Source organism: Lingula anatina, chromosome 3 (assembly GCF_051362555.1).
Source record: "Lingula anatina isolate TDL-2025a chromosome 3, LinAna3.0, whole genome shotgun sequence".
NCBI classification, from domain to species: Eukaryota; Metazoa; Brachiopoda; class Lingulata; order Lingulida; family Lingulidae; genus Lingula; species Lingula anatina.
In genome coordinates, this window is record NC_141769.1 from 1987124 (window position 1) to 1999566 (window position 12443).

General features: G+C 37.8%; 2 protein-coding genes across 3 annotated transcripts; both read right to left on the reverse strand.

Annotated features, from left to right (window-relative positions):
* Nucleotides 1–599: 599 nt before the first annotated feature.
* LOC106180508 (uncharacterized) lies at nt 600–8062 on the reverse strand. Of its 2 annotated transcripts, XM_013564508.2 has the most exons (9): nt 6003–8062; nt 5554–5775; nt 5240–5428; nt 4714–4995; nt 4134–4295; nt 3565–3624; nt 3316–3405; nt 2820–2898; nt 601–2520 (listed from the first exon to the last, which is right to left on the reverse strand). In XM_013564508.2, exons 1-9 carry the CDS (start codon nt 6202–6204, stop codon nt 2193–2195), a joined length of 1614 nt encoding a protein of 537 aa, XP_013419962.2. In that variant the 5' UTR covers nt 6205–8062; the 3' UTR covers nt 601–2192. The 2 variants fall into 2 exon arrangements, with proteins under 2 accessions (XP_086864215.1, XP_013419962.2); XM_087008089.1 differs by lacking the exon at nt 5554–5775 and having other exon boundaries at nt 600–2520.
* A 62-nt stretch (nt 8063–8124) lies between these two features.
* Nucleotides 8125–12215, reverse strand: LOC106174706 (secretory phospholipase A2 receptor-like). Its single transcript, XM_087007737.1, has 8 exons — nt 11931–12215; nt 11511–11732; nt 11196–11390; nt 10687–10962; nt 10134–10295; nt 9571–9630; nt 8942–9001; nt 8125–8371 (listed from the first exon to the last, which is right to left on the reverse strand). Exons 1-8 carry the CDS (start codon nt 12043–12045, stop codon nt 8289–8291), a joined length of 1173 nt encoding a protein of 390 aa, XP_086863863.1. The 5' UTR covers nt 12046–12215; the 3' UTR covers nt 8125–8288.
* Between the last annotated feature and the right edge of the window lie 228 nt (nt 12216–12443).

The window sequence follows — 12443 nt, forward strand, 5'->3', positions numbered from 1 at the left end:
ACCTGGAAATTTCTTTTGGAGTTCCTTTTCTGTCCGTGGTGTAGGGCTCTTCCTGGGCCGGGATGATCCCATTTTTAAAGATAATTTATCATCGATACTTATAAATAACCATGCATGAAATCAGATTTCTTATGTCACTATTATGGGCCCACTCAGAACAATTTGATCCACGGATTTACTGATCCGAGAATCAAATATGGCCAACCAATTTAAAACAATGCCGCATAATCCCCTCATGTATTCCCCGCCTCCCACAAGCCCCGTCCTAGCAGGGGCACAGCAATTTAATCTCCACTGGCATAATTCACTATGGCCGCATTCAGAACAGCGCACTAACTAGTCCACAGGTCAAATATGGCCGACTCACGTGAATACTCCCCCACGGAGAATCTATCCAGTGTCTATTAGCGGATAAGACGGTAAGCTTTTAAGTGGGTCGCCATATTTGTTCTGAATGCAGCCTATTATGCTGATGTTTGCCTTGTTCCCTACCCCTGATAATGAAAGTACGTGGTATATGTTTCCATGGTCTGATGATGTTTATCAGCAATAGCCAAGACCCAAGTTGTGGCTAAGATAATTGTTGAGATGGGGGCCCTGAGGGCGATCACCAGTTCAATTGACAATGTGGCGAAGTGCGGGGATATGCGATGGTTATACCCATCATGATATCTAGTTTCACTACCAAGTCTAAGGCAGTTAACGAAGCAAATGAATCGGGCCGTTTGAAAATTTAAAAACGATTTATTGAGGAAATTTACATTATTTTGACTGAACGGTAATTGTGAAGCCAATATAAAACGTCGTGCAAAGTATGTAGAATATGATAGGAAAGTTAGCTGTAGTTGATATGGTTTACATATAGTGTTTAAGCAAACAAATAAAACCCAGGCAGCAAAGGCTGTCAACTGTTAAACAGCAGATAAGAAGGAACGATGTAATTTTTCTTCAGTCAACAGAAAAAAATCATGCATAGCCTTGAGATAATATTGAGATTTAAAAAAATTTTTCCTCCAATATTTCGATGTCTAGCAGGACATCCTCATCAGGGAATAAGGCTATCCAGAAGAACAGGGGCCAGTCTCAACAAAATGATGATGCCATCTTCCCTGACCTCTACCTCCCTTTCCTAAGACAAGAGGTGGGTGGGGTGCAAGTATACCTCCTGAATAGCACCTGGATAGCCTCTATCCCTGAAGAAGATGTCCTGCTAGACATCGAAATATTGGAGGTAAAAATCAATTAAAAATAAAAAACCGCAATATTTGCTGTTGACTGAAGAAAAATTACATCATTCTTATAACATAACTCAGCCGATGAAATTCTTCTCAGTTAAGAAGGCTGTTAAACAATAAAACACCCATCGGGCTGATAGGTTATATCACAGAAAATTTGAAGCCTTACAGAGTTTTTGCTTCCCAGATACATGTATCGCAGCAATATGTTTATGAAAAAGCGAAATAATAATTATAAAAATAAAAACAATTAAAACAGCAGACCTAATTCTAAGTCATTTCACGTTATACATAGAGGAGTAGTGAAAAATATCTGTTTATGAAAATTAAAGAAAACGATGAACGAGAAATACCGAAAAGGCGTAACAATACAAATGAATGATGGTTAAAAAATACACGAAAAATACTTTCAAAAGATTGTAAAATATTACAGAGAAAAGTCGTTAGGTTATTATAAATAAATAAAAGCACTCTTCGTGATCAAACAAACAGAAATAAAACATTGTTCTCCGCGAGTCCAAACAAACAGAAATAAAACATTGTTTTACGGGAGTCTGATCGTGTATCGATTGCAAAGGATCTCGTACTCGTAGTGCTGATTTTCATGAGGAAAATGTTAGTCTGGCTCAAAAAATAATTTGCTGTCTTGTTATGTTGATTGTTATGTACTTATGCAGCCAGCTGCTTACATCCGTGCAAATCATTTCCATCCATCTCTTTTGTATATGCTATTGTATGAACATTTTTGTTTTGGCGATTTTTTTCTTTGTTTCTTTCTTTCTTTTTGTGATATGAGTTGGAGATGTCTTTCTTCCTCATTTATCCAACTATCACTGGCTTTATCGCCAGACGGAGGTTCATATCCTACTTAAGCGCCGTGGACTGCAGGGGATCGTGGATATCTTCTATATTAAAGTAGGTGCCAAGCCTCTGTGCTCAATCACCGTTTACTTGTTATTAACTTGCCTCAGTTGTATTACCGATAACGTCGCCGTTTCTGCCTGCAATATTGGGGAAATTTGTATAAACGGCATCGTTGCCATTTATACCTTCTAACATTGGGTTATCGTAAGTGCCGTCAACTGATTCTGCTTGTGATGATGCTTGTTCGTCTTGTGTATCAGGAGATGCTGTATTATGTACCAATTCCTGGTAAAAAGGGTCACTTTGTCTTCTTAGTCTTTCGTAATTCATACCGCATTCTACTGCAACAATATCGTCGTAAATCCCGTTAAGCCTGGCGGTATAGTCATCAGAGGCTTTAGTGATGTGTTCCAAAGGTTTTCTTGAAAGAAAATTTGAAAAATATCTCAAATCTGCATTAAAAATAAACAGTTAGTAAACATAGCAGTTATAAAAGACGTCTGAGAATTTGAAATTCTACATAACACATTTCGACACTGTTCATTGAGTTTTTTAAATATGAAAAATGCCTCAAAGTTATGTTATTAGGATGTCAGAATTTAATTTAAAAAAACCCCAAACACTAACCTTTTATGCTTAGGAGTTTAGATGGATTCACTAAAATATGGTTACTCTACTTATACGAGCCACAGGTAAGATACAGAGAAGTACACATCTTACCTTCTCCAAATAACGACGCCGGCAAAAGCTAAAATGGTCACTATTGGAATTCCGCTAAGTGTAACTACTACTATTAAACCTGAAATAGATAGTTAATTTATTTCAGTTATGTATTGAAAGGGGGGGGGGGGGGGGTTCTTGATGCATACGCTGTACTGAATAGTAATTTTTCTGTTCAGATACTATTTTAAGGACTGTTGCGAAAATACTAGATATATTTGAGCTGTTGCATGTATATAATAAATAAATAAATAACTCGTTTTGATATGTAAGCTTGGCTTATATTGAGCCTACTTATAGAAATAAAGACGTGACAGAAAAGTTACAAACAAAAATCTCTTACACGAAAGTATACATCATTATCTTTCAACAAATTAAGATCCCGTGTAATTTGGCGATAAAAACAAAATTGCTGAATTTTCCAAAATACCCCTTTTTTGTTATATAGAGCTTAAAGCACATTTTATGCGTTAAAGGCGTGAAGTATCACTCGTACCTGCGCCCCATCCTACTGGCACCGTCCCACTTACTGATGCCGTCATATTTACTTCATCGCTCTTGATGGTGGTTATTACTAAAAGACCATCTGGAATATGATTTAGCATACAGTGAGCTTTATTTGAGAAAGAAAGGCCTGCAAATGCTTAAAACAGCGCCTATTTTTCATTCATCATTTAAATGTTTAAGCAAAATTTGATAAGTATGATGCAAATGCCTACATCTACATGTATTTTTATTATATTACCTGTCGCTGGTGGATTGACTACAACAATGGTGGTGGAAGGCCCATTTGGCATAGTGGCATCTGTAATAGTTGAAAGTAGTTAAAACGTGGTTTGCTTTATTGCAGCACCACACTTTTTAAATCTTCAGAAACAACAGTGCCAGATGACCTTGAGCTATTCTTTAGGCTTGAAACGACAGAGTGAGGCCGGGTGGATTTTGTCAACGTTTCCTTTACAAAACAACAACGGTGATATTAATAATAAGAGGCAACGGATCTCATGTATCCGTACCTCTTCCTGCCCCATACCTTGTTACTGGTGATTGAATCGCAAAAATCATTTAATTAATCTTCAATGTCTACTTTGTACGTGTTTAAATGAGTAGAAAAATTGAAAAATTAAAATATATCAATATCCTTGAATCTAAAATCCGTTGCATTAGTAATTCGGGATAACTGCTCAACTGCAAAACGCGCTGTCCATCTTTTTACAGCTATTTCAGATTCCAGTTTTATTTCATTTCTCAGAATGCATTTTTTACTTCTATCCGAGTACTTAGATAAGTTTAAATTGCAGGATAATGACCTACCTAGTGGATATTCACAGATATATGGCAGTGTCTCGCTGCAATCTTTCATCAACCAGCTTCTGGTGACGTCACTTGCAGCTCCTTCCAGTGCAAGACACGCTGGTCCTGCTTGATATGGTGGATACATGATCGGTCTCCAAAACATCAGGTTAATGGGGCCATCTGTCGTAATACCATATATATACACATTAATATAATTCATCTTTATTTAGGATGTTAAAATGTGACAGAGACTCACTGGTGTTCGTTTACATTAAAACAAAAATGTAAATCCCTTGTCACACTGGGCTTACGTTCGCTTGGAAAACGTTTTTTCTGCCCACTCTCACAATCTTCAAAGGAGTGGCTTTGGCAAGATTTTTAAAATAGTTAATTTCAAATTCATACGTCCGTGCTAATGAACTTAAAGTATATCTAATATTCGACTATTTGACATAAAAAAAATAAAAGTAATAAACGAATATCTACTAGAAAATAAAGAACGACATGAAATGAAGTAGATGGGGTTCCATCTACAGATAAAATGGCTAAGAAGCATTCATTTTTTATTTCCGCACTGCTGGCCTTCATGTGCACTTACCGTGCACCCATCTCCATTCACTGTGAACCAATCCGATCCAATAATACCGCGGCCCACTGTTATTGTTTAGCCTATTTTCCACGTTTTTCTGCACTGTGTCGTTGTCTATCTTAAGAAGTTTTCCTCCAGCCTCTCTGCATAACCTATGACCCTCAAACCAGGTGACTCTTTCAGGTTGAACACTGATGAAAATACATGCCTCGTCCTTTATGTCTGTCCATCTACTGTTGTTTTGAACCCAGTGGAAACTATGTTTACCTTGGCATACTTGGCTTTTCTGGTCTGGAAATGTAGATATAATTAAGGCAGGATATACGCCCATGATCACATCAAAGAAAACATTTTTGTTTAATTTTTTTTTGCTCGTATACCTGTACTACTAAGTAAGAAAGGACCATTACACATGTTTTGCCTATTCTGCTGTGCATTTTAGAAATCGGATCCATCAGTGACTCGAAATTAAAAATTGGTAATTTCATTTTTCATCATGAATTAAATAGGCCCTATGCCACAGTGGCAGCATTACCTGCTTCACAAATGACACCAGATTCCTGTGTCTGTAAGTATTCTCTGTCCAGCCAAGGAAACCTCTCTGTCGTGTTTCTCAACCTCATTAGAGCTACTGCAGGCTGGAACTTGAGTCCATTATTGGTATCTGGTTGTTGTCCTATATAAGGAAATGCCCGTGGGCCGCTCCAGTGTGTATATGTTGTTGCTGAAGAAGATATGTAAAGTTTCAGACAGGTAATTGCGAGCAAAAAGTCAGAATCAAAGAGAGAGGGTGTAAAGGGGAGATAGAATGGGTAGTAGATTTCATGAAAATTAATTTCCTATACATACCAGCTAACGCACCCTCCTGGTCTATCCACATCCAGTCTGTTAAATTCACCTCCTTGCCGCCCAGCCAAACCTTTGATGATGTCAGTTTATGCAGAAATATTTGAGTGTCTCTGTCCCTGATGACAGCCAATCTACCGTTGCAAATATTGTTACAATGATCCAAGGCATTATGCCACATCATTCCTTCAGTGTTCACAAAGTAACATGTTCCATTACGACAACCTGAAAGGCATCACGTTTATCAAGACATACAGCGTGACTGCACCAGGAACCTCAAAACTAAGTTTTTACTATCTATCTCTGTTTATTGCCATGTTTATCGAGCACCTGTTTTAGGACACACTTTTATTTAGCACACTGCTTTAGCAAGGAGAAGGCTTGTATCCAAGAAGACACCCATGTTTCACAACAAAACTGAAGGAGCTAGAAACTACTTGCGCTGTACTTACTGCTTCCTGCTACATTACAACTCTTTACACTTTCCAGGAGTAGCATTACCATCAGCAGCACGGGCAACGTTGTCACTGTATAGCCAACCTTGTGACATAAAGTTACTCCTGCCATCTTGAGTTCGGCCACAACAGAGCCCAGGTATTCATGATTTTTTTCTTTCACCCCCAATGAATGACTCACCTGAATCAGAATAAACATCAAGCACTGCCTTCTTTTCTTCTTTTATTTGTATTTCGGTTGTAAAAACGTAATAAATCACTTCCGCATATTTCCTCTGTGGACGATCACAGTACGTGTTGTTTCAGGTGTACGGGGTGCCTCCATGTATAACGAGGATACACGTAGGTGACACTTTATAGTAAGAGTATTGCTTTAATAATGAAAACCAAATCGTATTCATCTTAATATTGGACAGAAGCATGATTATCTTTGGTAATAGCTTGTTACAAACGGTGAAAATCTACAATTTGAACATCTTTTTTGGAGCCTCTCTATTTTAATGTCGTCTAAAATAATTAATGCCATCCGTTAATCCTAGCACAAAGAGACTTAACCTATGTATTATGACGTACTTTTGGAGTCTCTCTCTCAACTCTCTCTTATGTACCATACATGCTCTATCGCACGCTATGCCTCTCTTACATGTACACACATACACACATCACAAACATCACAAACATCAATTAATTTTTAATGACATGTAAAACAATGAATCAGCAATAGCCAAGACCCAATTTGTGGCTAAGATAATCGTGGTAATCGGGGCCCTGTGGGCGATCACCAGTTTAATTGACAGTGTGTCGAAGTGCGGGGAAATGCGATGGTTATGCCCATCAATAGCATCTGGTTACACTACCAAGTCTTACAAAGTTAACGAAGCAAATGTATCGGGTCGTTTGAAATTTTAAAAACGATTTATCTATTGAGGAAATTGTGAAACCAATATTAAACTTCGTGCAAAATATGTAGTTGATATGGTTTACATATAGTGTTTAACCAAACAAATAAAACTCAGGCAGCAAAGGCAGTCAGCTGTTTAACAACAGATAAGAAGGCTGTTAAACAATGGAGCACCCATCGGGCTGATAGGTTATATCACAGAAAAATTGAAGCTATACAGAATTTTATGCTTCCCAGCTATATGTATGGCAGCATGTTTATGAAAAAGCAAAATAATAATTATAAAAATAAAAGCAATTAAAACAGCAGACCTAATTCCGAAGCATTTTACGTTATACATAGAGTAGTAGTGAAAAAGATCTGTTTATGAAAATAAAAGAAAACGATGAACGGGAAATGTCGAAAAGGCGCAACAATATAAATGAATGATGATTAAAAATACACAAAAATACTTCCAAAGATTGTAAAACATCACAGAGAAAAGTTGTGAGATTATCATGAATAAATAAAATTACTCTGCGTTAACCACAAACAAAAATAAAACATTGTTATACGGAAGTCCGACCGTGAATTAATTGCATAGCATCTCCTACTAATATTGCTGATTTTCATGTGGAAAATGTTAAGTATGGCTCAAAAACAATTTGCTGCTCTGCTTACACCCGTACAAATTATTTTCAGTCATCTCTGTTGTATCACAAATGATTTTAAATCATCTCTATTGTATCACCTATGTATCAACTTTCTTGTTATTGTCTATAATTACTTCCTTTTTTTCTTTCTTTCTTTTTGTGATATGAGGTGGATATGTCTTTTCTTCTTCATTTATCTCACTACCAGTGGCTTTATCGCTAGACAGAGGTTCATATCCTAGTAAGTGCCGAGGGGGGCGTGGAGATCTTCTATATTATCAGGGGCGGATCCAGAGATATTTTGTGACAGTCAGTCTTCCAAATTATCTTTGTTGACCCATTCTCCATTTTTGACCGTCTTCTGAGAGAAAAATTTGATACTCGTCAATGTAACTTGAAAATCTGACCGTCTTCTGGAAGACCCAGAAGACGGCCTCAATCCGCCCCTGATTATAGTAGGTGCCAAATCTCTGTGCGAAATCTTCGATTACTTGTGAATCGCTTGCACCAGTTGCAGGGCTTAGACGTCGCCGTTTGTGTCTGCGACAATGGGGAAATTTGTATAAACAGCATCATTGCCATTTGTACCTTGAAACATGGGGTTATCGTAAGTGACGTCATTGATGTCAACGGATTCTGATTGTGATGACGCTTGTTCGTGTTGTGAGTCGGGAGATGCCGTATTATTGACCAATCCCTGGTAACAAGGGTCACTTTGTCTTCTTAGTCTTTCGTAATTCATACCGCCTTCTACCGCAACGGTATCGTAGTAAGTCCCGTTAATGTTGTCGGCATGGTCAACAGAGGCTTTGGTGGTGTGTTTCCAAGGTTTCCTTGAAACAAAATTTTAACATCGTTTAAATCTGTATAAACCAAATAAACGTTAAGTAAGCATAGCAGTTGAAAGCCATCTACGAATTTGACATTCTATACAACACATTTCGACGCTGTTCCAAGGGATTGTTTGAATATTAAATCCAAAAATGCCTTAAAGGTACGAAATTAGGATGAGGCAGAGTTCTATTAAAAACCAAAACACTAACCTTTTATGCTTAGGAGTTTAAATAATAATGATGCATTCACTAAGGGCTGATTACTGTAATTATACAACGTACAGGTATATCACAAAGGTACTTGCTTACTTCCTACAAAGAACGACGCCGGCAATAATTAAAATGGTCACTATTGAACATCCGCCAAGTGTTACTTCTACTATTAAAGCTGAAATAGATAGTTAATTTATTTCATTTCATGTATTGGGGGGGGGGGGGGGGGGGTCCTTGGTATACTGAATAGCCAATAGAAAGGTCTGGAAATGCTTGAAACAACGTCATTTTTTATTCATCGTTTTAATGTAAAAGCAAAATTTAATGGGAGGTATGATGCACTTTTTGTAATATTACCTGTCACTGCTGGATTGCCTGTGACAATCTTGGTGGAAGGCTCACTTGGCATAGTGGCAGCTATAAAGTATATAGGTACAAAGTAGTTAAAACTAGGTTTGCCGAATCACTCTGGGAAGTGAAATTCCCCAAATTTTCTAAATCGTCAGAGACAATATAATTAGATTAGATATTCTTAAGACTTGTAACGACAGAGTGAGGCAACGTGGACTAAGTCAACGTTTCTAGTCAACAGAACAACGGGAGTGATATTAATAATAAAAAATCCGTCGCATTCGTAATTCGGGGTAACTGATCAACAGCAAAACGCGCTGTCCATCTTTTTGTATATATATTTTAGATTTCAGTTTTGTTTCATTCCTCAGAATGCATTTTTCGCATTTTATCTCAGAATTTAGATAAGTTTAAATTGCAGGATAATGACCTACCTAGTGGATATTCACAGATATATGGCAGTGTCTCGCTGCAATCTTTCATCACCCAACTTCTGGTGACGTCACTTGCAGCTCCTTCCAGTGCAAGACACGACAGTCCTCCGTGATATTTTTTGTTCATCATTTTAATGTAAAAAAAATTAATTAAAAGTATGATGCACATTCCAATATCTTCATGTATTTTTGTAATATTACCTGTCACTGGAGGATTGACTATAGCAATCGTGGTGGAAGGCCCACTTGGCATAGTGGCAGCTATATAAAGTAAAATGATTCAAATTAGGTAAAACGCGATTTGCTTACTCACTGCGGGAATTGTCAGAGACAACACTATTATATGAGCTACTCTTTAGGCCTGGAACGACAAAGACAGAGTAAGGCAATGTGGATTTTGTCAACATTTCATTCACAAAACAACAACAGTGATAATAATAAAATTCTCCTTCTGCACCATACTTTGTTACTATTACTTTATCGGTATTAGTGGTGGCTGTATCTCAATATAACATTTAAGATCAAGGTCTACCTTGTACGTGTTTGAACGTGTGGGTAGATTGAAAAGTAATTAAACGTTAAAGTTTATTAATATCCTTCAATCTATATTCCGTTGCATTAGTAATTCGGGATAATTGATCAACAGCAAAAAACGCCCTGTCCACCCTTTCGGCTATATTTCAGGATTTATTTTATTACCCAGAATGCATTTTCAATTGTATCTGAGAATTTAGATAAGTTTGAATTGCAGGATAATGACCTACCTAGTGGAAATTCACAGATATACGGCAGTGTCTCACTGCAATCTTTCATCAACCAGCTTCTGGTGACGTCACTTGCATTCCCTTCCAGTGCAAGACACGCTGGTCCTCTGTGATGTGGTGGATACATGATTGGTCTCCAAAACATCAGGTTAATGGGGTCATCTGTTGTAATAGCATAAACATTTATACAATTATATATTTCATCTTTATTTAGAATGTTAAAATGTGGATGAGACTCACTGGCGATCATCTTGAATTACATGTGTAAGTGAAAATATAAAGCCATTGTAACACTGGACTTACGACCGCTTGGAAAAGTTTTTCTGCCCCTCTTGCTTTATTCAAAGGTGGGGGCTTAAACACGATTTAATAATTGATTTCAAATTCATACATCATGTATATGAACTTTAGATATATTTAATATTAGACACGTCTATTAGACATACACCAAAGTAAACTAATAAACAATTATCTACAAGAAAACAGAAAATGGCCAGAAAATATTCATCTTCAATATTCTCACTGCTAGCCTACATAAATACGCTTCCCTTACCGTCCACCCATCTCCATACACTGTGAACCAATCCGATCCAATAATACCGCGGTCCACTGTTATTGTTTAGCTTATTTTCCAATTTGTTCTGCACTGTGTCGTTGTCTATCTTAATAAGTTTTCCTCCAGTTTCTCTGCATAACCTATGACCTTCAAACCAGGTGACTGTTTCAGATGGAACACTGATGAAAATACATGCCTCGTCCTTTATGTCTGTCCACCTGCTGTTGTTCTGAACCCAGTGGAAACTGTGATTACCTTTGCACACTTGGCTTTCTGGTCTGGAAATGTAGCTATAATTAACACATGATATGTACACATCACATAAAAGAAAATATTTTTGTTTAACTATTTTTGCTCGTATACGTAATATTAAAGGATCATTACACACGTTTCGATTATTATGCTGGATATTTTAGAAATCAGATCTATCAGCGACTCGAAATTAAAATTGGATAATTTCATTTTTCATGAATTAAATAGGTCCTATGTCACAGTGGCAGATTTACCTGCTTCACAAATAACACCAGATTCCTGTTTCTGCAAGTAGTCTTTGTCCACCCATGGAAACGTGTCTATAGCTACGAAGTTACCCGCCCTCATTAGAGCTACTGCAGGCTGGTACTTAAATCCATTATTGGTATCTGGTTGTTGTCCTATATTAGGAGATGTCTGTGGGCCGCTCCAGTGTGTATATGTTGTTGCTGAAAAAGAGATGTAAATGTATAGACTGGTGATTGCGAGCAAAAAGTCAAAACCAAAGAAAGAGTGCGTAATGGAGAAAAAGTTTGGTGGATTTCGTAAAAATATTTTACTATACATACCAGTTAACGCACCCTCCTGGTCTATCCACATCCAGTCTGTTAAATTCACCTCCTTGCCACCCAACCAAACCTCTGATGATGTCAGTTTATGCAGAAATATTTGGGTGTTATTGTCCTTAACCACAGCCAGTCTACCGTTGCAAGTATTCTTACAATGTTCCATGGCGCTCTGCCACATCATTGCTTCAGTGTTCACATAGTAACATGTACCGTTACGACAACCTGAAAGATATCACGTTTACACAGATATACAGCGTTACTGCACCAGGTACCTCAAAACTAAGTTAATACTATCTATCTCTATTTATTGCCATGTTTACAGAACACCTGTTTTAGGACACAATTTTATTTAGGGCACTGTCTTAGCAAGGAGAAGGCGTGTGAAGGAGCTAGAAACTACTGCTATTGTGCTGTACTTACTGCTTCTTGCTACATTACAACTGTTTACACTTTCCAGGAGTAGCATTGCTATCAGCAGCACAGGCAACGTTGTCATTGTATAGCCAGTAGTGTTACACAAAGTTACTCCTGCCATGTTGAGTTCGGCTAAATCAGAGTCACGGTATTCATGATTTTTTCTTCCGCCTCCAAAGAATGACTCACCTGAATCAGAATAAAGATCAAGCACTGGGTACTTTTTTTTCTCTTTTATTTGCTTTGGTGGTAAAAAACGTAACAAACCAATTCTACGTACAGGGGCGGATCAGGATCATTTGAAGGGTTCCGCGGATGCGAAGCCCCCCCCCCCTCCACACACACACACACAGACACACACACAAACACACACACTTGGCGTGGGGTTCGGGCCCCGCTGAATGGCCCCGAAAATGTGTGGTATTTTGGAAGGCGAACGGTGTAATTTGGTACGGTTTAGAACTATGATTCAGCTATTCAAATTCTAATTACAAGAGAGGACCAGAAATCGAAGGGGGG